The sequence below is a fragment of the Artemia franciscana genome, chromosome 5 (genome assembly GCF_032884065.1).
Source record: "Artemia franciscana chromosome 5, ASM3288406v1, whole genome shotgun sequence".
In the NCBI taxonomy this organism is placed as follows: Eukaryota; Metazoa; Arthropoda; class Branchiopoda; order Anostraca; family Artemiidae; genus Artemia; species Artemia franciscana.
The window spans coordinates 19,519,335-19,543,237 of NC_088867.1; the positions used below are offsets into that span (position 1 = coordinate 19,519,335).

Sequence of the window (23,903 nt, forward strand, 5' to 3'; positions counted from 1 at the left end):
AAACAAACACACAGAGTCAGACATACGCACAGGTGTAGTTTGTGTGTTGGTTTGTGCGTGTATTTTCTTTCTCTCTCCTTCTCTCTCTCTCTCTCTCTCTCTCAGTTTTTTTTTTGTTTCTGTGTCTGTCTTTGTGTGCTCTTATGTCTGACTTTATTTGTGTGACTTGTCTCTCTCTCTCTCTCTCTCTCTCTCTCTCTCTCTCTCTCTCTCTCTCTCTCTCTCTCTCTCTCTCTCTCTCTCTCTCTCTCTCTCTCTCTCTCTCTCTCTCTCTCTCTCTCTCTCTCTCTCTCTCTGTCTCTGTCTCTCTCTCTCTCTCTTTTTCTCTCTGTCTCTCTTTCTCTCACTCTGCCTATGTGTCTGACCCTGTGTGTCTTAGAAGATTTTAATTTTACAGGGAAAAATACATAAAACCACTGGTTGAAGGGAATAAGGAAAGGGTCTATTCAAGAAAATATTTTAAATTCTTTGTCCTGTTTAATTAAAGGAGAATTTTTAGAAAATCACTAGAAATAAAGGGAACGGGGTGGGAGTGAGGCGTGGCATGCCAACAGAATTGAATCCAGAATCAGGAGGAGCGGAAATGGATATCACTTCATCAGAAATAGATGTCTGAAAATACTTAGGGGATAATATGATTGGCTTGTAAAAACACAAAGCAAAGGATTTAAAGTGTAATATTTATCAACAGAAAGTCTGAAATTACCTTAAGAATGATAATATTTGCCAAAGGATTCTACGAACCAGCCATTGAGTGCCATGGTGACGTAAACTGCTTTGGGGTATCATGTTCTAACAACAAAATGGAATGTCCCGCTGTTAAAATAAAAAGAATGGTCAATTTTAGTTTCTGTGGTTATTTTTGTAGAAAAATACCTAAAAGGGCCTTAAAATTTATAGCTCATGTCAAATGGATGCCAAGGGCCAGTCATTGACTTCCACGGCGAAGTGAACTGCTTTGGAATATCATGTTCTATCAATGAAGTGCCGATAAGGTCCAGCATAAAGATCCAGCATATTATAGCTAAAAAAGACAAGATAGTAATACATATTTCTGACGAACATTCAGCAATGGTTACTGTTTCTACAAGCCCAAACACGCTACATATTTGAGCTAAAGTAGTGAGGTACGATTATGCCTGCATTATGAGGATGGACGAAAAATATGACGTTCCACGAATACCTATTCTTGTTACCTGTGTCAACAGTGAAACGAGATTTGGTAACACGTCCGTAATCCAGTTAAAATTCACATCGAAAGATGAATTAGATCGTTCTGTTAAACACGGAATAAAGGTTGAATGTGGTTTATTTCTAGTTACATTGCCAATTGAGAAGCTGATGCAATATCACAATTGTCAAAGCTCTCGTTTTTTTGCTAGAGATTGTTCTAAATGCAGCAAATGTGCCGGTAATCATAGCAACAGTGGGAGGAGTTGTCTAGCGCAATCCTTTACATGTGTCAACTGTGGTGGCAGTCATCAAAGCAACAGTCTGTCATATTCAGAGGTCAGGAAACACCTACCTACTCAAGCGCCTGATGTTAGAAGTTAAACTACAAACCATGCGGGTTAACATGGACTCTAGTCTTAGTGAAATAGTTTCTGTCTATTTTCTGAATATTAATGGTGCCCAGGAGAAACTTGGAACTCTTGAAACCCTGTTATTTAAGTATGATTTTTCTGTTTAGCTGAACACTTGCTCAATGTGGATGACTCTCCGATGCCACACGTTTCGAATTACCTTTTGTTTTTATACCTGCTAAAACTATTACTGGCCGTCAATCTGATGGCTTATTAGTTGCTTTAAATATTAAATTTAGATATAGTTGTTTCGATTGATGTAACTTCCTGGGAAAGATACCTCTCCTCGTCATTCTCTGATAGCCCCTCCCCCATTACTGGACACGACTTTTTGGTAGATTCCCCTTCACCACTGTTTTCGACTAGATCACAGCCAACATCTTGTTTCTATCACGCCATTGTCATTTCTTCCGCCAATCCGTCTCCTTTAAAAAGGTAAAGCTCCTGGTTCTGACGGACTCCAGCTTGAACATTTGCTTTATGGTACCGCGAAACTAGTTGAGCATATGATGTTATGTTTCCAAGTTTGTATTGCGAGCAATTTGTTCCAACTCTACTATGCGAGGGCATCATGACATGTGTCCCAAAAAAAAGAATAAAGACCCCAGTCTTGTGACTCTTACCATCCAGTTGTGGTTGGTTCGGTTATTCCAAAGTTATTTGAAAAGATTCTCCTTTTAAAAATCTCGAAATGATCATGGAGACCATAAGTATGGTTTTAGTGTAGGTCTTGGTGTTGGGAATTCACATGCAGTTTTCGTGTCGATTTTGGAGAGGTATGAGAAAATGAAGAAATGTTTATCTGTTTCTGTTATAGATATTTCTAAAGCATTTGATTCTATCCTACACTCCCAAGCTGCTTTAGGACTTTTGAGGAGCGTGGTAAGTCCATTCATTTTTACCTCCCTGGGGCAATGGTAACAAAACTCTTCTATATGTGTCCACGTCGAAAATCTTTATAGGAGACTCATTTATCTGCGTCACGGATCAAAACAGGGCACAGTGTTGAATCCTGCATTATTTAACAATGTCATCTGCTGTGCAACACGCAGAATATGTGTTTTTTTTATCGAGTCGTCCGCTGAAGCAAGTCACCTTTCGTACACGGATGACATTCTTCTGCTGTCTGATAATTTGCAATCACTGGAAGCTGCAGTAAACAACCTTAAAGCCGGGTTGTCTGACATCGGGCCGTCGCTTCTGGTAAAACTGAATTTCTTGGTTTTGTTTGTCATCATCCTCCTGACATAAAACCGGCATCACATTCAAGTGCTAACTCGAATTTTGTCACTATGTCTCTCAAGTACCTTGGACTTGCATTCGGTATTTCGAATTGAGCAACATGGTCACTAACAATAAATGTGTTGAGAGAAAAGCTGAGAAAGTCCTATGAACTTCTTTATAGAGTTAAAGGTTAATTTGACAAAAAAAAACGCTTGGTCGGTTTTATAGCTTATTTTTTGCTTCCCATGTGTTTTATCTTGTTCCATTATACAAAGAATTTATGACGTCAAAACGTCAACAAATTCGGTCTGTCTTTTTCAAATTTTGTAAGTATTTTCTTCGTATTCCTCTTTGTTCTCGTAACAGTTATATCTTCAAACGTTACAGGGTTTTTCAGCAAAATTCTTGAGTGTGTTCTGAATTGAATTGAATCAATCAAATAATGAACAGGTACCAAATAGTTAATTAAAGTGTACCTGCGTTCTAGTTTGTTTCACGAAAGAACCTAACTCCACTTATTGAGTGTGTTCTGAATAATACACAAGTACCGAAAAAAGAGTATGTTGAGGGGTGCTTCTCATAAAGAGGATTTTTTGCCGATTTCTTCGCTAGAAAAAAAAATACAGTAACGATGAATGAGCTTGTGGTTAATCTCTCAGTCCGCAATTTCAACTGAATTTTTTTAAGAAAAAGAGAAATTCCTGAAAAGGTCATCGATTGGTGCAGTCCTTTTAAAAAATAAAAAACACCTTCAATCTCATGAAATTATCAACAAATGCATATTCCGAATTCAACAGTGTTCACTCCAATTTATTACAATTACGTGCAATGGCTTACTGAACAATCATTATTATTGTGCTTTAATAAACACAGTATGAAGTCCAAATGAAGTCATTACGTAAAAAAAACATCTTTCAAACCTATAGCACTTTTGAAACTAATCAAAATTATTTGTTAACATATAGAACCTGTATATACCTACAGAACCATCTCACGTATCGTGGGAATATCAAAATACACAGTCTGTAATGTTTGGATTGGAAGAAATATAAAAATCGAGAACAAATTTCCAAGCTTGAATTACACACTACGATGATATTTGATTTATACCCGAACAAAATAAAACATACTGAAGTTTTAAATTCAAAGTTCTTATTAGTATTTTTTTTGATAATCTTTTTTTCTTTCCAATTAAATTTCTCAGTTGCTAAATAACATCTCAGTTACTAAGAATGTTCCAAACTAATAAGCCACATACTCTTACTATTGGTAAATTGAATACATACAGGGTTGCTTCAATCTTTCCAGTCGGCAATTCCGTCTCTAAAAATGATTGGTGCCCCATATATTGGGATTACCTCCAGAACCTCAAACTTAGAGATTTGGTATGTCTGGCGCAGTTTTATTTGGTTCCCTATTGCCATCTGTTGCGTGCTACAACTGATTAAACAGCTTAAACATCTTTTATAAGTCTGAAACTAATACCAAGTGCCTTTTCTGCATGTTCTCACACCACAGAAATGTAGGGGGGAATTTTTTTCAATCCCCAGGCTATTCGCCTCACAAATCGACACTACCACTCTTCTTTACTTAGTTTATCAACATTTTGACAAATTGTTCCGAAGCCAATTATCAAAAAAATGATTTAAATTGAACTTTGTAATTTTTCAGTAGAACAATTATTCAATTTAATAAAAAGCCTAGACAAAATAGTGTGGAAACGAAGCAACATATTAAAGGTTCAAATTGGATAGAAACTTAGTAGTGCAAAAATAGTCGAAACTTGAATTTATCAATGAACTAAATTGAAGCCATAGGAAATAGGAAACCGATTAGATGTGGATTGAAAGTCTAGCGTCCAAGACCCTCCTAATGGAAACCAAAATCTAGTGACCCTCAAGTGACGTTCAGCCAAACCGGAAAAGTAGTCAAACCAAGCCTAAATTAATTTTAATTTACTAAATTTTGATAATTAGTTAAGTTTATTATTAATTAAGTGATTAATTAATATTTAATTAATTAAGATAATTATTAAGTTTATTATTATAAACGATGTAAGTGGGGGGATGAAACTTTACAATTATTAAGTAAAACAATTATTAATTTAAGAATAGGCTTAGGCAAATTAGAAAAAACCTGAGCTAATAAAAGGAAGCATATAAAGTAGAAATTGGACATTAACTTACCAGAGCAGTGTAGAAGATGCATACTGCAAAAATGGATGAAACTGAAACTATGACACTGATACCTGTGACTTGACTAAGAGCGAGAGCTGGTGCATACACCACCACTGCCATATACAGAGACATCTGTATGCTAAATGTGGCTGACCCAAGAACACGGACCACACGGTTGAACCGTTTTTCAAGATACTCATAAGCAGACGTGAGCTAGAAGGTTTATCAAGTTAAAGATATAAAAGAAATATAAGCCATAAGTTCAGAAAATTAGTGCATAAAGAGTTTACTTAAATCTGTCGAATAATAATATCATTTGAGGAGAATATGGGATCATGCATATTTAACTCCCAGCTAATGGTTGAAAGATGCCATACAAATAAGATGCGTTCAGGTTATACCGTTTGGCCTCCAAAATTCTTCAGGGTGTGGTGTCCCTACTGTACGACTGTCCACGAAATGCATAAAGAAAGGAAATTAATATATCAACTTCTGAATTCATCAGTTCAAATTTCATGCCATGCTCAAAACTTGACGTTTTACACTGAAAATCTTGGGTTATATCAGTGTGTCACTTGAAGATCATTTACCTCGATATCTATTTGGCGATCGATTAAAACACCTTGTTTTGTTGGGTACATTTATTTCCCCCCAATTTTTCACAGTTGATTTACTTTAGTTACTTTAATCTACTTTAATCTACTTAAACTGAATCTAGTTATGGCTTCTCACTTAGACATAACTTCAACGTTTTGCCTAAATCCTTTATTATATTATACACAGTTAATAAGCAGTAAACCTTAAGATTGGATCTGATACATAGGATTTTTCATAATACGAGTAGTGATGACACCCTTATTAGAGACTTTCAAAATTACTTGGATGACGAAATATGTGGTCAAATAACTTTAGAAGAGATCTATAGAGCTTAATATGTTAGGTCAAGTGAAACTACAGCCGTAGAAAACGTAGATCTACTTATTAGGGATTTTTAAAATGACTCAGATGATGATATTTTCACTCAAGTAAAAGAACCATCACCAAAGAAAATAAGAATCGATAACGTAGACAACAAGATGTAGCGTAGAACAAGATGGTGTTTTTGTAATCGGGTAGAATAAACACATCGTATTCCCGCAACTAGCTGATGAAAAGGCCCTAAAAAATCACGATGCATTACGAAAAAAGTAAGCTATAATTGACCTAAGGTTTAGCCAACACAAAGAATGCTTCAAGTATGCGGTGTTAGCCACTGAGCATGAGGTTTTTGTAAAATAGTGCCAGTAAAGTGCATCTTCTAGCCTTAGCCAAATTTGGAAAAGAGGATAGAGGAATACTTCCTGCCGTTCCCTAAAGCGTTTTATTGTTTTAAAAGAAAATGACCAATATGCGTAAAAGGGATTAAACTATGGAAAAATGAAAATCTAGATTCTAGATAATGTGATAAATGTACTCTATTATGATAAAATAAAAAAATGTGTCTTATTCACGCACCTAGCGCTTTAAATGTTAAATATTAAGTCTTCATTGAGTCAGAAGACATCCAATTTTACCCTATCGTCAATTTTAGTCACCTCACTCCACGGAAAAGATGAAGCCAGTTTTTTTGTGTCTACTGTCTTCCACCAATATTCAGTGAAGAAGGACGAAAAAATTAAAAGTACTGTTCACCCTGTGGTAGAGCCTACCAATGCAAGATATATACTAAATAATACTTCGTCATTCAAACTTATACATACATATGAAGGCTCATACAGAGAGCAAGATGCCTGAATTTCCAAAGGAATTACAAGGAATCTACATTTTAAGTAGACATGCATATTTCAACTTGTTCCTGCAAGATTGAAAAGATATTCTCATCTATCAACAGATCCAGATTTGTGCTGTAATATTGTGGTATATTTGTTTTGTATGTTTTTCTCATATTTCTAGAATACAGCTAGTATTCTCTTATTACTCTCACTAACCGTGAGGGAACCTAGATTGAGGTAACGATCGTAGCAAACGAGCTATCTGGAGAGTTTAATTTCAGCCTGTATTTGTGAGGAGTGAATATCAAAGACAACAGAGGTAGCCCCCCACCTCTCACAAACACGCCCTAGACAAAACCTTAGAAATTACACTTTTAGCTACGAGACAAAAATATTTAAAAGAGAAAAATTGGTATTTTTATATAGCTTTGATCACTACTGAACCCCCGCTCTTCTACCCACACATGCAGGAGATTTCAGAGGAGGTGCAAATTTAATAAAAAAAAGCTAAATTTGTTTAAAACATGGTAAGCACGAAAAAAACCTCATACATCTTAAGATTTCGTGGTATACTTGGGCCAATATCCCCTCCCATTTTCACATTTGAGTCATTATGTCTCGTTAATTTGAATCTATAAACACAAAAATGTAAAAAGAAAATATTATGTAGGACAGGAGAAAGGCTTTTTAAGGGACTTGGTTAACTCAAGCAGCATTTTACGGGGTGTCTCTAACCCCCTTTTCTTACCACTCCATATCAGTGCCCATGAAAAAAATTAGATTAACCCATTAAGAAAAAAGTTACCTGGAGTTTATAAAATATTGGGAGGTAGAGGTATGCAGCAGCTGGCATAACCAAGAGGTATGAGAGGCCTATAATCCAATACATTGTTCCATAAAGATATATCTCTGCCGGTGTTCCTAGTAAAGTGATTGCTGACATAAAACTGCAAATAAAAATAATTTTCAATAGTAAGATTTTTGTTTGTTATTTATGAAATACAGGACAACACTACAGTAAAGTCATATGCAGGACTGCGGTTCAGGATATGGCTCATCACTACTTGTGAATGTGATTTAGTTCTTCTGGACGTGAACGTGGGCTTCTGTTCAGTTCATTGCATGTCAGCTTAGTTTTTATGGATATGGCATAACTATGAAAGTCCTCGCATAGTCGTAATATAGTACGAACATACATAATTTCATGCAATTTATCGTATTTGGGGGGAGGCTCTGTTCCCCATAAAGTCCCATGACTACACCACTGGCTTTTGGAGGTTCCCTTGGGAATGGAGGGGGTATATCCTAATTAATTATTACATTATCCAACGTCTTTATCATTTCTTAACAGAAGATCTATCTGTTAAAAAACTCCCTCCATTATCCCTACCTCCTCCCCAAATTCAGTTTTCTATTACACGTTTTCCAAGTGCCTTTTTTCAAAGCTTGGATTTTTCCTACTAACTTTCTTTTTTAAAGAAGAAGGTTTATTACTACAAATTTCTATATATATATATACATATATATATATATATATATATATATATATCAATTTTTCCATTGCCACTCGAGAATACAGTTTTACTAAAATCGTATACACGACTGTGTTTCAAGAGGGGCCAGTTTAGTTCTTTTGAACGTCAACATGTATGGAAGCTTTCGCACAGTAATAATACACAAAAAAAAATCATATTTTTATATAATTTCCCGTGTTTACATTGGAGTGGGGGGGGCGTCTCGGGAAGGAAACACTTCAAATAAAACATTTGAAATATTGTTTTATAAAGTAGAGTTGTGAGAAAGAGTCAAACTTACGCCTAAAAAGCGGGGCATTGACTAGGGGACAGCCCCTTTCATTTATGGAATAATTTCTATTCGTTTTAAGTTTTAACGTCGCTCCTTACTTTCAGCTAAAAACAAAACTTTTTTTTTATTTGGATCAGAAGCATGGTAAGTTACTGATTGTACTCGACACTCAAATGATTTTCATTGGCAGTCCGTGACGCTTCGACTAACGACATAAGTTACCCATTTTCCTTTCAGAAACTTTACGTAAGAAGAAAATGCATCTGATTCAATAGAAGTAATGTCATGAGATCACTTTCATCCAATCAAAGACCATTTTACTAGCTTACTAGTTTGAATTTGACACACTTGGTACAGGTTCTAATCAAGGCTGCCAAATTTTTCTTTAAGGAGTGTGTCATGTTTTTTCCGAAAATGTGCTTTTTGTGTCATCTCAGATTCCATAATGTGTCACAAAATGTGTCATTTTTTGCTGCAGGTGGTATCAAATTTAATTACCAAATCTTTATTTAGAATTTTGAATATATAATCTTTTCCAAATCGGTTCAAAAAGGAGTAAACTTAACCTTTAACTATTATCTTAATCGAGGCGTTCGAGACGTTTTTATGACGTCATGAAAGTAATAGGAACCTTCGATTAAATTAATGCTACACATTGTGAATTAGTGTCTGGGTGGCTAACGCGGCAAGCTTACATTTATAAAAGTTTTAGAGACAATCAAATCCGACAGTAAATTAAAGACTTTTCGCATGACGTCGTAATCGTAATCGGCTAAGCTTTAGTTGACACCTTCGAAAGGGGAAAAATATAAGACCACAGTAGGGGCGTTTGAGTTTTTAGTTTGCGAGCATAAAACTTGTCCGAGACCAGGATTCAATCGAGAAGAAATTCGTAAAAATGAAGTATAACGCCTGAACACAATTTCTTTTGTTTTAACATGCTTGTATGCCTACTATTCTTCTCTTGTACAGTATGTCACTTTGACTCGGCCATCGAAACTTAGTTCCCAGAAAAAACAGTTCCAACTGTCTGTCTATCAACCTGTTTGTGGTTCATTGTGCCCTCATTGAAGCTTAGCTTGAACCAACAATACTACTAAGCCGTCTTCCTATCTTAATGGTTAAAATCGTACTTTCAATGGACCTAGAGGCCGAGAAAAAATGTAAGCCAAAATTAATCTTATATTTGTACTGAAAATTAAAGATGAATATCAGATATATAAGCACCGAACAACTTGGTAACCTTTCACACACAGACCCCTCTCCCCAGAACTTCAAGTATATTCGACCCTGGCTATATCTAGGGATCATTGGTATTTTTTTCTTTCTCCCTGTACCAGGCCATAAAATTATTCCGCATATCGGAAGGAATATCCCAGTCGCGCACCGTTCCTGAGGTACGAGAGACCAGCTGCTTTGCATGCATCAGTGAGTCTTTCGTGTCGAGAAGTAGACTGTTCCTGAGTTTTGTTTTTATATTTGATAGAACTGAAAATTGACGTTCTGCAGCTGCACTGGAATGCGGAAGAGTACACAGATTTAACATGAAAAGGGACAGCTCTTCGAACTGTGGCTTGCCTTGAACATCTTTTGCATTCAATAACGTCTTCCAAAAGATCGAAGGAGACATTTCAGTTCCCATGGTTCTGATAATCTCATCCCTGTGCTCACTCATCAAGATCCACTGAGTCTCTATTACATTCCTTGACATTTCCACTTCACCTTCATGTTTCCCAAGTAAGCTGATGAACGACCAGTCAGTCCCACTAGAGTGCCAACTTTTCCGCTCAAAGCAGTCACTGGGTCTAAACAAGCCAGAGCTTTTAAAGTGGGATCAGAATAATCAGTTCATTTCCTCATTTGTTTGAAAACTTCTACAAGGAAGCTCAGGCAGTTCAACCTAAACTGTTTGAGATCATTCGAGGGTATCACATCCTTATATTTCAGCACGTGTATTTCGGTATTTGGACCAAAAGAAATCTCGAAGATTTCCTTGAAACAACCTGAGATCATGGTTATGACAAAAGCATCATCATTCTCTAAGATGTCAGTTTTGACAAAATACTTCATGATAGACTTCATGGTTGCCCTTGAGCTGGAAAGGAGTTTGTGAATGCGAGTGTCACTTCTTTGGAACTCCAAATTCAAGCAACTGATCTTGTTGACCTTTTTCATCATTTTTAAGTGAAACAAGGTGAGGTTAAAATAAAGTAATCTTGTTTGAAAATAGAAGGATGTTCAGTTAGAAATTTTGAAGCTTTGTTTATTTACTCAATATGTAAGCCATTCAACTAGCTTCAATCTAGTATTTTTGTCATATTTGTTGGTACCTTTTTAAGCCACATGGATTATTATGAAGGATAGACTTCTCTGAAAATTTGCAATCTTGTCCGAGGTGGGATACCCCTCCTGTACTCTTAAAAATGTCAGTTGCTGCTTATTCGTACAGATTTGGTAAAATGTTCGCTGTTTACTTTTTACTATTCAATTATGTACCAGTTGGCTACATCACATACTCAATTAAGTAGCCAATTAAGTTCAGATATGCAACGTGCATTTTGATTTGAAATTTCCACTTACGGCTGCTTTCTTCTCGTGGTTTAAATTTTAAATACGGTTATGGCATCTGCTCTTTATTCCACACCGTTTGTGTACTACTGCCACCGTTAGATAGTGCTATTCTCTTCCGTTAATTTGTAGCTTTCCTGGAGATAGAAAACTTAAATTTTACTTTTCTTTTATTATCATTTAAAAAACAAGACTTGGATGACAAAATTGTGTCATTTTTTTTAAAAAATATGTCATTTTCGTCGATTGTGTCATTTTTCATCGAAAAATGTGTCATTTACGAGGATTGTGTCATCATTTTGACTGAATGTGTCATTGTGTCACTCCACATCAATTGTGTCATTTTGACACAAAATGTGTCAATTTGGCAGCCTAGGTTCTAATACCCGCTCTACGCAAACATGCGCATTGACAGTGCGCAAGCGCAATGGTCTATAATAGCAGTACCTGTGTGTATCATCAAAGCAGTGCTTCCACTCCTCCCGATTTATCGGGAGATCTCCCGACTTTTTGGAAAATCTCCCGACTCAAATTTCCTCCCGATAATCTCCCGATTTCTGTTGAATTGAGCTCTGTCCAACTTGAAGTTTCTGATCTTTCTTGATTGTCTGGCAGAATGAAAAATATGTTTTTGTTGCCCGTAAAAGGGGGATTTCAAAGCCGCCGGCCGCGTTTGATTCGCGGAAGTCAACTGCGGACCCTAATTAATGACCTAGTCGGCAGCTTGTCCCGTGAGAGACCATTGTTGTGTTCGAAAAAGGGCTGATTTGATTTGATTCTCAGTTCATAACTTCATCTGATCTGATCAGTCAACTCAGATAGTTCATTTCCACTGGATAATTTGTTTACAATAAGGACGTGGCTTACCTTACGTGACAGGATTTTTTTTAGGGTAAGTACCAAGTTTACTGGAACTGGACAATTATACATCCCTGCACGTGGGCAACCCAAGAAGTAGGCTACTGACCTGTCCTAGGGGGTAGGCGGCTTTTCTGCTCCTATGTTCTGTTTCTTTACCAAAATAACATGTTTTAACTTGAAACCCATTCTTAACCTGTTGCCAGTTCAAGGATTCTATAGTACAAATTCGAATACACTATTCTTACGGGTCTCATAGATATCCGATATTCGCCAGACTACTAGCCTAGCCTATAACGATTTCGAGTGTCGGCGAAATCGGCTTCACAATTCACAACAGAGCAAAATAACACTAGGGAGTAGGGTCAAGAACTTTGCTTTCCTTGCTTTGCAAACGGGCCATACTCATAGCGCCGCCCACTACGCTTGCGACATTTAAAGCGAGACAGACATGCGGGTTTAGAAATTTCTAGTAAAGATAATATGCGGTCTGCACACGTCAAGGAAACTGGGGAGGTCGTATCTTTTTTTGCTTTGTTCAAAATATGAAGTTATTGGAGCCAGCGCTGGTGCAAGACCGATTGAGTTTCAGTAGGGACGTTCACTATCGCTAATGGTGCTAGTGACCTCACGTCTCTAGGACCTCAGTCTCTAGTCATAGATGGGAGCATGAGGCAGTTACTGAAAGGCGTAGTAGCCTCCGCAACCGCTACTGAAGCTAGTGCCGCTATCTTGAAATCGGCTTCTTTAGCGCGAGCTCGTCTGGCCCCAGAAAGAGCAAACAATACTGTTGACGATCAGGATTAGCTGCAGTGTGATCTAGTGAAAATTCTGACTGTGAGTCTTATTCATAATTCTAGTTCAAGTTATGTGATCAAGTAGTTTTAGCTGCAGTGTGATACAGTAAAAAATTCTGCCTGAGTTCTGTTGCTCGTATTCGTAATCTAGTTCTAATTATGTGAACAAGTAGTTTTAGATGACTTTCAATAAAACCATTTAGTTTTCATAAGTTTTGTATGAAAGAAACATTGTTCCTTGTTGATAGCTGATTTTGGAGTAATAATAAGTCTTCACCTTCCGGAATCCCAGATTTTCCGAGATTTTTTTTTAATTTCTTCTGCGATACTTCAAAATTCCGGAAATCTGGAAGTTCAAAAGCCCCTTTTTTCCGGATGATTATATACTTTCGGACCGGTTCATATTCGAGATGCAAGAAGAAGAAGACGTCAAAGAATAATCTGGAAGCCCAGATTCCGGAAGTTCCGGGAGGTGAAGACCTGAATTAAGACTCTAAAACATATTTTCGATTCTACTTTGTTCTGTCTCTCTATTACTGACATTTTTACCACCAATACAACTGGTATGTGAGACAAAACAGCTGTATAAAACCTCCTGATTTTTTCCCCGACTTAAAAAAAACCTCCCGATAATCTCCCGAGTTTTTTGGAGTCGTTACTGATTTTCAGAAAAAAAAGTGGAAGCACTGTATCAAAGAGCTCATAGTGACAAACTGTAAGTAAGGAGCGACCCGGCTACAAAAATCTTGATACCAATTAAATTACCAATTTAAAATCAAAATTTCGATACCAATTGATACATCAAAAGAATCAAATTTTAATACTGATTTTAAATTATATAAGTTTCATCAAATTCAGTCTTGCTCATCAAAAGTTACGAGCCTGGGAAAATTTACCTTATTTTTGAAAAAAAGCGAAATACCCCCTAAAAGTCATAGAACCTTGATGAAAATCACACAATCGGATTCAACGTATCAGAAAACCCTACTGTAGAGGTCTCAAGCTCCTATCTGCAAAAATGTAGAATTTTGTATTTTTTGCCAGAAGAAAGATCCCGGATGCGTGTTTATTTGTTTTTTTTTGTTGTTTTTTTTTTCCAGGGATGATCGTATTCACACAGTGGTCCTAAAATGTTGCAAGAGGCTCATTCTAACGGAAATGAAAAGTTATAGTGCCTTCTTAAGTGATCATAAAATTGGAGGGCAATTAGGCCCCCTTCCACACTCGTTTTTTCCCAAAGTCACCAGATCAAAATTTTGAGATAGCCATTTTGCACTGAATAGTCGAAAATCTAATAACTATGTCTTTGAGGATGAGTTAATACCTACAGTCCCCGGGGGAAGGGCTGCAAGTTATGAACTGCCCATTTTTTACAGAGAGTATTGGTTATTGGGAAGTATACGGAGGTTTTTAGGAGCAATTTTCTGGTGATGGGGGGAAGTCGATGTCGGGCGTACGTGGGAGGATCTTTCCATGGAGGAAATTACATTGGGGAAGATAATTTCCATCAAGAGGGCGCTGGATTTTTCAGCATTATTTTTAAAAAAATCAGAAATTAAATATAAAAAAAAAAATATTCAATGAAACTAAGGAGCAACATCAAAACTTAAAAGAACAGAAATTATTATGTATATTAGGGAGGTTTGTCCCCTCCTCAATGCCTCACTCTTGACGCTAAAGTATTTTTAGTAATTTCAAAAGAGCTATTTATTCTAATTAAACGGCCTTTGCGATTCAGGGGTCATCTTAAAGAATAGGAACAACATTCGAACCTAAGTTTAAAGAGCGACGTATTGACGAGGGGGCGAGTCCCCTTATATACGTAATAAAAATATGCGAATATAGATGTTCGTTGCGTAATTTAATTCGTAAGTTACATGTATTTATTACTAATAAAAACGTTCGTGAATAAAATTAAAAGTTCTAGTGTTCTTTTTAAGTAACCAGAAAAATTGGAGGGCAACTAGGCCCCCTCCCCTGCCCCTTTCTTCTCGAAATTGTCCGATCAAAACTTTGATAAAGCCATTTCGCCAAAAAACAAAAGATTAGTATGCAAACTTTGTTTTAATTATTCATGAACGACGAGCCAAAATCAAAACCTGCATTAATTCAAAAACGTTCAGAAATTAAATAAAAAACAAGTTTTTTAAACTGAAAGTAAAAAGCAACATTAAAACTTAAATCGAATAAAAATTATTCTGTATATAAAAGGGGCTGTCCCCTCCTCAAGCCCCTGCTGTATTCACTAAAGTTTGACTCTTTGTCACAGTTCTACCTTTTAAACAATAGAACAAACTTTAGTGTAAAGAGCAGTGCGTTGAGTTGGGGACAGTCCCTTTCATATACGGAATAATTTCTGTTCGTTTTAAGTTTTAAAGTCGCTCCTTACTTTCAGTAAAAAAAAACTACTTTTTTTATCTAATCTTGAAAATGACCGTGACCACATTGAAAGTGGACCACATTCGCCTCCTTGACTGACTAGCGTAAGGAGCTGGTGGTTGAGGTGGGGGCAGCCCCCCATATACAGAATATTTTCAGTTTGTTTTACGATTTAATGTCGTTATTTATTTTAATTTGGAAAAAACTCGTTTTATTTCATGTAATTTACATTAAGAAATAGTCTATATTTTGTGTTCTTCTTTCTGAAAATAGGTTTCTACGAATCAACGGCCTGACGCAAGTTCTATTTCCTAATTTGCATTGCTTGAAAGATAAAGGTTTTATTGCCCTAAATCTGCAGTCAATATTTGTGTTAAAATATTCCCTCGTATATAATGGATGATTTATGCATACAATCTTCATGCTGATGCTGAACAAATTGATTTGTAAATGACAATACTACGAATTATGAAAAACAAAGAATGAATTAGTAAAACCACAATTTGTTGATTTTGCCTATACAAATAACATCTCTAAATTTATGATCGAAATTCAAAGTTAATGAGGGTCTCTACTTTTGATTTAGCTGTGTTTTTCTGCAATTATTTTATCAAACAGTTCGTGGTAACGAACTGTAGTAAGGAGCGACCCGGCTCAATAGTAACCAAAACTCTAAAAAATTGAATTTTGATATCAATAGCTACATCAAAAGAATCGCATTTTCATGCTGATTTTATATCAGCATTTTAATGCTGATATTTTAATGCATCAAGTTTAGTCTTACCCATCAAAAGTTACGAGCCTGAGAAAATTTGCCTTATTTAGGAAAATAGGGGGAAACACCCCCTAAAAGTCGTAGGATCTTAACGAAAATGACACCATCAGATTCAGCGTATCAGAGAACCCTACTGTAGAAGTTTCAAGCTCCTTTCTACAAAAATGTGGAATTTTGTATTTTTTGCCAGAAGACATATCACGGGTGCGTGTTTATTTGTTTGTTTTTTTTTGTTTTTTTTCCCCAGGGGTCATCGTATCGACCAAGTGGTCCTAGAATGTCGCAACAGGGCTCATTCTAGAGGAAATGAAAAGTTCTAGTGCCCTTTTTAAGTGACCAGAAAAATTGGAGGGCATCTAGGCCCCCTCCCACGCTCATTTTTTCCCAAAGTCAACGGATCAAAATTTTGAGATAGCCATTTTGTTCAGCATAGTCGAAAACCATTATAACTATGTCTTTGGGGTTGACTTACTCCCCCACAATCCATGGGGGAGGGGCTGCAAGTTACAAACTTTGACCAGTGTTTACATATAGTAATGGTTATTGGAAAGTGTACAGACGTTTTCAGGGGGATTTTATTTTATTTGGGGGTGGGGCTGAGGAGAGGGGGCTATGTTGGAGGATCTTTCCTTGGAGGAATCTGTCATGGGGGAAGAAAAATTCAATGAAAAGGGCGCAGGATTCTCTAGCATTACTATAAGAAAACAATGAAAAATAAACATGAAAACGTTTTTTCAAATGACAGGAAGAAGTAGCGTTGAAACTTAAAACGAACAAAGATTATTACGCATATGAGGGATTCTAAAAATACTTTAGCATAAAGAGCGAGGTATTTAGGAGGAGATAAATACCTTGCTCTTTATGCTAAAGTATTTTTAGTAATTTAAACTATTTATTCTACGGCCTTTCTGATTCAGGGATCATTCTTAAAGAATTGGGACAAAACTTACGATTTAGTGTAAAGAGCGAGGTATTAACGACGGTACAAACCCCCTCGTATACATAATAAGAATATAAGGTTATGAAAGTTTGTTACGTAAGTTAATTCTTAAGTTACGCATATTTTTTACTAATAAAAACTTTCGTTAAAATTAAAAGTTCTAGTTGCCTTTTTAAGTAACCGAAAAATTACAGGGCAACTAGGCCTCCTTCCTCACCCCTTATTTCTCAAAATCGTCTGATCAAAACTAAGAGAAAGCCATTTAGCCAAAAAAGGAATTAATATGCAAATTTCATTTTAATAATTTATGTGCGGAGAGCCAAAACCAAACATGCATTAATTCAAAAACGTTTAGAAATCAAATTAAAAAAAACTAATTTTTTTAGTTGAAAGTAAGGAGCGACATTAAAACTTAAAACGAACAGAAATTACTCCGTATATGAAATGGGTTGCCCCCTCCGCAATCCCTCGCTCTTTACGCTAAAGTTTGACTTTTTACCACAATTCTACTTTTTAAAACAATTAAGAGCTTTAGCGTAAAGAGCGAGGGATTGCAGAGGGGACAACCCATTTCATATACGGAGTCATTTCTGTTCGTTTTAAGTTTTAATGTCGCTCCTTACTTTCAGCTAAAAAAATTAGTTTTTTTTTATTTTTTTTAAGTACAATAGAGAAAGCTAGAGCCTTATAGAAGAAAGCAAACCTGGAGATATTAAATAGGGTTCTGAATCAGCCTAATGCAGTCTTTAATGGCTAAAGAAAGAAAGATACCTCCAGGGACAAAGGCGGTGACCACTTATTGCATGTAAAACTGAACCTAAAGGCTTTTCTTGACGCCAGGTAAAAATTAAGTTATTTTTTCCTAAAAATTAACAAAATCAATAACAAAAATACTAAGTAAGATTTAAAACCTTTAAATTTAAAAAATCAATTTTGATTTCATAAAGATCATTTTTAATACAAAATTTTAGCTGGAACTTAAATTATGCAATAATGCTGGAACTTAAATTATGAATAACTACAAGAATAAATAAATAGTTCCTCAAGGGCCATTTGCGGCACATAGAAGATCCGCATATGTTTTGTACAAATTTATTTAACCACGGCTTCCCCTCCTCGACAGCCCAGTGGCAGCCGGGATTCTACCTAAAACTCCATATTGTCACTAAACCCACTTCAATCCGCTAAACTACCAAAAGATACACTATTGACTATTTTAAATACGTATTTAAAGCAATAACTTAAAATGTTGACATGTTCGGGGAAATAATAAAGTAAGCTCATTCACTTGGCATAATTTTTATATATGTGACTATGAATCTAGAAAAGATTTCGGGGAAGCTTGTCGTCAAGCAGAGTCAATAAAATGAACATGGCTAAAGTGAATCAAATACAATTTTCCATCTCTAATTTATAGGTAAATATGGGACAAGCAGTGTCAAAAGTTTCAGGTCATAAGGTGAAACACCGATCAGTCGACTTATAACTTGTTGGCAAATCGTGAAGCAAAAGACCTGTGACCTGATACCACAAAAAGACATTTAAATTCACAAGATAACTGATCATTAACTTGGAATATTCACGAACAGACAGAGAAATGTGTCTCCCTTCTGTAATTCCGTTGTAAAAGTGTGCATGAATTACAGTGGTTTAAGTCTGTGACATTCCTAAGCCAACCACATAATTTTTAAGTCTATACCAGAAAGGGAGTCGAAAAACGTGCCTTTTTAAAATCTAATTATTTCCTATGAAAAATTTTAAGCCAGTAAAAAGAACAAAAGTTTTGAGTTTCATGATTTTTAATAACTGAACTCACTGTTTGTAGTAAAGGTTCAAGGGGGCAAATACCCCTCCCAGACCTCAGTTTTCCTCCCAGAGCCCAGTTTGCCCCCTCTAACTGAACATTAGTTTCTCCAAAAATTTTGTCAAAACTAAGATAATCCTGCATAATTCAAGCATCCACAGAAATGGTATGTTTTTTGTAGTATATCTTTAACTTTTTATTACTACATGACCCTTTTTCAGTTATCTCTTTTATTTTCACTGATTTAGGAAAATTGGCCCCAACTTTGCCCCCCTCCCATGAATCCGACAAAATAAATAACGCCATTGTCATTAGTTTGTTTTACTTTAACTCTTTTACTGTCTTGAATCACGCTGCTTATAAAAATGAAATCAATCACTACTTGCCTGGCAATTAAAGACATGGCAACCGGGAAAGTCCCCATATTTCTTCCGCCCATAAGAAATTCATCTGTTGAGCTTGTCTGTGTATTCTTCTTGCGTGGTATTGCATAATAAATGCCGATTACTGCCGATACTCCCAACATCAATCCAAATACTAGATAATCCTGCCATCCAAACCGTTGTACTAAATCTTCCCCATCTTTAATAGACATCTGAAAATATAATATATTTATAATTTTTTGAACAATTTGTTAAGCTAAGCCCAGAATCTTAATCCTAACTACAAATGGTCATAGGTTTAGGACTATATATTAATCTTTTAACAGAAAAGGCCCATAGCCAGGATATTTGTTTGTAAGACGATGGTATGCTATCAGGAGGAAAACGGCTCGATCGAGAAAGGTATTTTCTGCAGTTGGATAACCAAAAGTCTGTATTTTTTCCTGAGAAGATTCCAGCCTTCAGCCCTTCCTCCTTAAGGATATATCCATTAAAGAAGAAACCTTAAAAGGTCAAGAAGACTACTTAGAAGGAAATTTGAGGATGTTGGAACGATTAAGCTACTCTCCATAAGCTTTTTGAAAGTGTGGAGATAGAGAAGACTGGATCAAACTTGAAATTCTTAAAGATGCATCTAAAACGTGAGCTGGTAACCGCTACCAAATATATTTAAAAGCCAATTAGCCCTTTCGATAAACGCGGATGACAAAAATGTAGCCCTTAGGAGACTCAGGACTTTTGGAAAATGCTGGTAAACTTTAGCTTGCAAGTATTGCAAACAATGCTTACAGACTTTTCTGTCTGTCAAATAACCGGTCGGCTACATCAATCATGCTCTTTGGGCTGAAGGTAGGCTATAGATCAGAAAAATAGAAACTATGAGTGTGACTGCTACCTTAAGTCTAATTTGGATCTGAAGTCCCCTTTTTGGCAAATGCACTCATGACAAGCATCAGGGACTCCCTTCTGCCTCTTCTAAAGTGATCAAACCAATTCGCCACTACAAAAAGGTATAAATAGAAAATTATATGTGACTTAGAGCAAAAATAAGCTAAGATACAGACAAATAAACATTCGGTAGAAACACTCATGGCTAGAATTTAGATATCCCACATCGCCAAAATGACGAGATTGGTCCCAAATGTCGAGAGGTACAACTAAGACAGTAGTTTGAAAATAAAACAACTTTGCCTGGCATACACACGGAGCATATTGATATAAAAACGTTCCTACCTCCCACTTAGTATTACTATTTGAATTTAATTGAGTTCCTGCCAACCGAAATGTTTTCTGTAATGTACACAGTCGATCCGATCTTAAATACGGTAGTACCCATGTGGTATTAACTTCACACCACCCTCAAGTACATAGACTTTGTTCGATATGGCTAACTTTGTGTTTTTTCTACTCTAACTGTGTAGTTTTGAAATTTTAAAGAAGGAACCACCATGACTTTTCTCAGGGATCTAAACTACTTTTGACACAGTTTCTATGAGCATTCATATCAAAATATTTCTAATTCAGTGTTTATTTACTTTTAACATATTGTGTAGGCACCCCCTTGCAAACGTGTTGGATTTTATGTTTAAAATCCATTTTATGTTTTATGTTTAAAATCCATTTTATGTTTAAAATCCTCATTTTATGTTTGTACACGGTACACCTTCGGACATGCAAGCAGGCCATGGGATATCAAATCACCCCCTTTCTCGGATTTGAGCCACAATAGTTGATTTGGGGCTTGGCACTTCACTGGCTTTGGATAAATGGAGTCCTCCAAATTGGTCAAGTCCATTCGAGAGCTAATGTGCTTACCATTTTCCAAATCATTTAATAAATTATCGATTTACTTTTAACAGGAGTGAATCTGTGTCTCCATAATACACTTGGACTTCCTCCTCCTTTGGTCATTTGAGCATGCACACATTGTAAAAGAATGACAACATGAGTCTCTTAAAGTTTTCTGTAATTGAGCAGCCAGCAGCAATATTTTTGTATAAAGTGGTATTTCTTTTTTTCCTATGTAAGAGGATTATATAGGAGTCTTATGATAGTGAATGATGTGAAGGGATAAGGTATGATTCGAGTACATTCTTTTGGGCTGCTTACAACGCCACATTGACTCCTATTGAATATACTCTCACTCATTTTACCTAAGGATGAATTTAGAAGTTTTTGCTTCTGAACATTTACTAACAAAAGTCGCAATAGAACATGATGAACAACAATATTCTGTTTCGGATCAAGGTTGGCAATAAGCTGTTGTTTAAAGGTATCCAGTGCATACCTACATCCTCTACCAAAGAAATATTATGTGGACTCAAAGAGTCCTTGGTCACCGGTCTGCTTATACACGGAAAAACAAAATCCTTTACCGAGTCATGAAATTCCAAAGGTATTTCACCGTCAATTTCAAAAAACCATCCTTGCGATCCATTTCCCTCAACGGTGGAAATGTCGAGAAATTTGGAGCGCAAGAATTTTTAAGCCATTTGTCATTACGATACGGCAAAGAGTAGTGAGACGTTTCCGATTGATAATCGTAATTTAGATCCAGAAAAACTTCGTCCGACTTTCCACCAGTGCGTTGTCCAGTCATACCAGTTTCCAAGATACGATCCCTGTATCTTTGAAAATATTTCAGCCCGTCATTGATCTCTCTACAAATAGATGCTGATCCACGTTGGTGATCAGACCTATTTCTTTTTTACTGATTTTTAAAATTAAATCTTTCACCTTATTAGGAGTTGAAAATAATAACCCAAATCAAACCAAAATTTCTGATAAATTTTATCAGTTTTCTTACGCACAATATGCAATAATGTCAATAACATCACTTGCCAAGTATATTTTGCAATAGTCCTCCCCATTTTCAAACCCTCCCTTTGCCCAAACTTTCTTGGCAAATCTGTAGTTAATAGTGGTGCATTGACGATCGTAAAGTGAGTCATAAGACACTTCTATGGGTGGTAATTTCTTGTCACGTAGCCTCGGAGCGGATTTATAGTATTCATACGGTAATATGACCTCATACCTTAATAAATCATACATTTCTGCATCTGGGAAGCACTGTTTAAGGAAGAAGAAACTAAAATCATCCCTTTTCTCTACTTTAACGATTGACTTAGGGATTAGGGGAAAGAACTATAGGAATCTAAAAACAGATTTTTTAAGGCACGTTTCGGATTTTTTTTTCCCTAGCGTAGTGATTTTTATCTGTAATAGATTATATTTTTGTTTATTATGTAAATAAAAGTTAAAAAAAGTCACGTATGACCATTATCTATTGTTTTCCCTAGGAGATCTACGACTAGCAGCTTTTCGGGTGATTTGGGTATGATATTAAAAGAACAATCTACCCGTGCACCATCTACGACTTCACATTTTTGCAAACTTGCCAACGTTTGTAAAATAAATTTCAAATCATTATTTGGAATTGTGTATACAAACAGGCAGAAGATATTGGTGGCTAACGTTTACACTATACGAGTTATTTGCCACCCCATAAAAGTTACTCCCTCCCGATAAAAGTGGATTGCTTAAATGGTCATGGTCGTGGAATGTTATCCCTTCCTCAATACCCTCAACAAAATTCTTTTACATACCAAACGCATATCGTTATTTTTAATTACCAACTTGTCCTCTGATGATAAAGTCATTGGATAATTTACATTGCACAACCGTGATATTGAGTGACTTTTTGTTTTAACAACTGCAGACATGGTTGTGCACATACAATCTTCCCCACCCAATGTATCAACTACCTCTACCAATTGATTGACATTAAACGTCTCCCTTTGGGCATGGTCGTAAGTGACTACAATGGTTTCAAGTTCTTTGATACGATTCAACTTTGTTGTATCGGACACATCTCTGAGTTTCTCTTCGCAGTCTAAGGCCACCTTGTCCCTCTGTAGGAGTGAATTTTGAAAGTTCTTGAAACGCGATATTGCATTGTCACCACCAACCGTTTCCAGACACTGATACCCATGACACTTGCTGTGTCTCATATGAAGCTTTGGCATTATTTCGGTATGCAAGATAGAAAGATACGTTGAACAATAAGAGCATACACCCTGAAATGTTTTCCCCCACATAAAACTCGACTAATATCTTCAATTTGATAATACATATATAACTGAATTGTGAATCAGGTTCTGTAGCAGGCATGTAAGAAGCCATACCCAGTGGTTCATTGATTAATCGATTGAATTGATCCTCCTCAAGTTCTGCTTCAAAACAGTAACACCAATCTTTAAATGTTCATTTGCCCGCTCATAAATATCTATCTCCATATTTGCTACTGGATATTGACCATTTAAACAATTGAAATCTACTTTAGGACACTCTTCCCCCTCCCCACCCCCATTGTTTGCCATTTTATCCAGCCTTTTCGTAGTGACTCCATCCTCTGCACGGGGTCTGCAGACCTCTATAAGAAATGTTTGCTTGAAACACTGAAGCCCAGTAACAAAACGAAATCGTTGCACACCTTTATATCCCTCTAAATCTGAATTATATTTTAAAACTATAGCCCTCTTCCCCTCCCCCACCTCTTAAAATGAAATCTTTTTTAAATTTACCAATATTTGCACTTCAATTTACAGTAAATAAAATCACTGACCACTCCCCCATCCAGTTTGTGACAATATTGTCTACCACTCAAAAAGTACAACCTCAAAATTTTGTAAGAACTGGTAAAGTGTTAGCATTTCATTTTACACATAGTGCAAATATACATCATTTGACTTTTAATTTAAATAAAACATTTTGCGTGTTCTAGATGCTTTTATGCTATTTTCCCCTCCCTATTCCCGAATCTGAAGTTCAACAAGGACACATATTGCGTGTTCCGCAA

The 23,903-nt window shown here is 36.2% G+C and overlaps 1 protein-coding gene across 1 annotated transcript in view; it reads right to left on the reverse strand.

Annotated features, from left to right (window-relative positions):
- LOC136027692 (sodium-dependent multivitamin transporter-like) overlaps nucleotides 1-23,903 on the reverse strand; it is a 52,823-nt gene that overhangs the window by 14,791 nt on the left and 14,129 nt on the right. Inside the window, 4 exon segments of the mRNA XM_065705141.1 lie at nucleotides 1,323-1,378; nucleotides 4,994-5,197; nucleotides 7,541-7,682; nucleotides 19,049-19,257. Of these exon segments, the coding sequence (XP_065561213.1) occupies nucleotides 1,323-1,378; nucleotides 4,994-5,197; nucleotides 7,541-7,682; nucleotides 19,049-19,257 (611 nt within the window).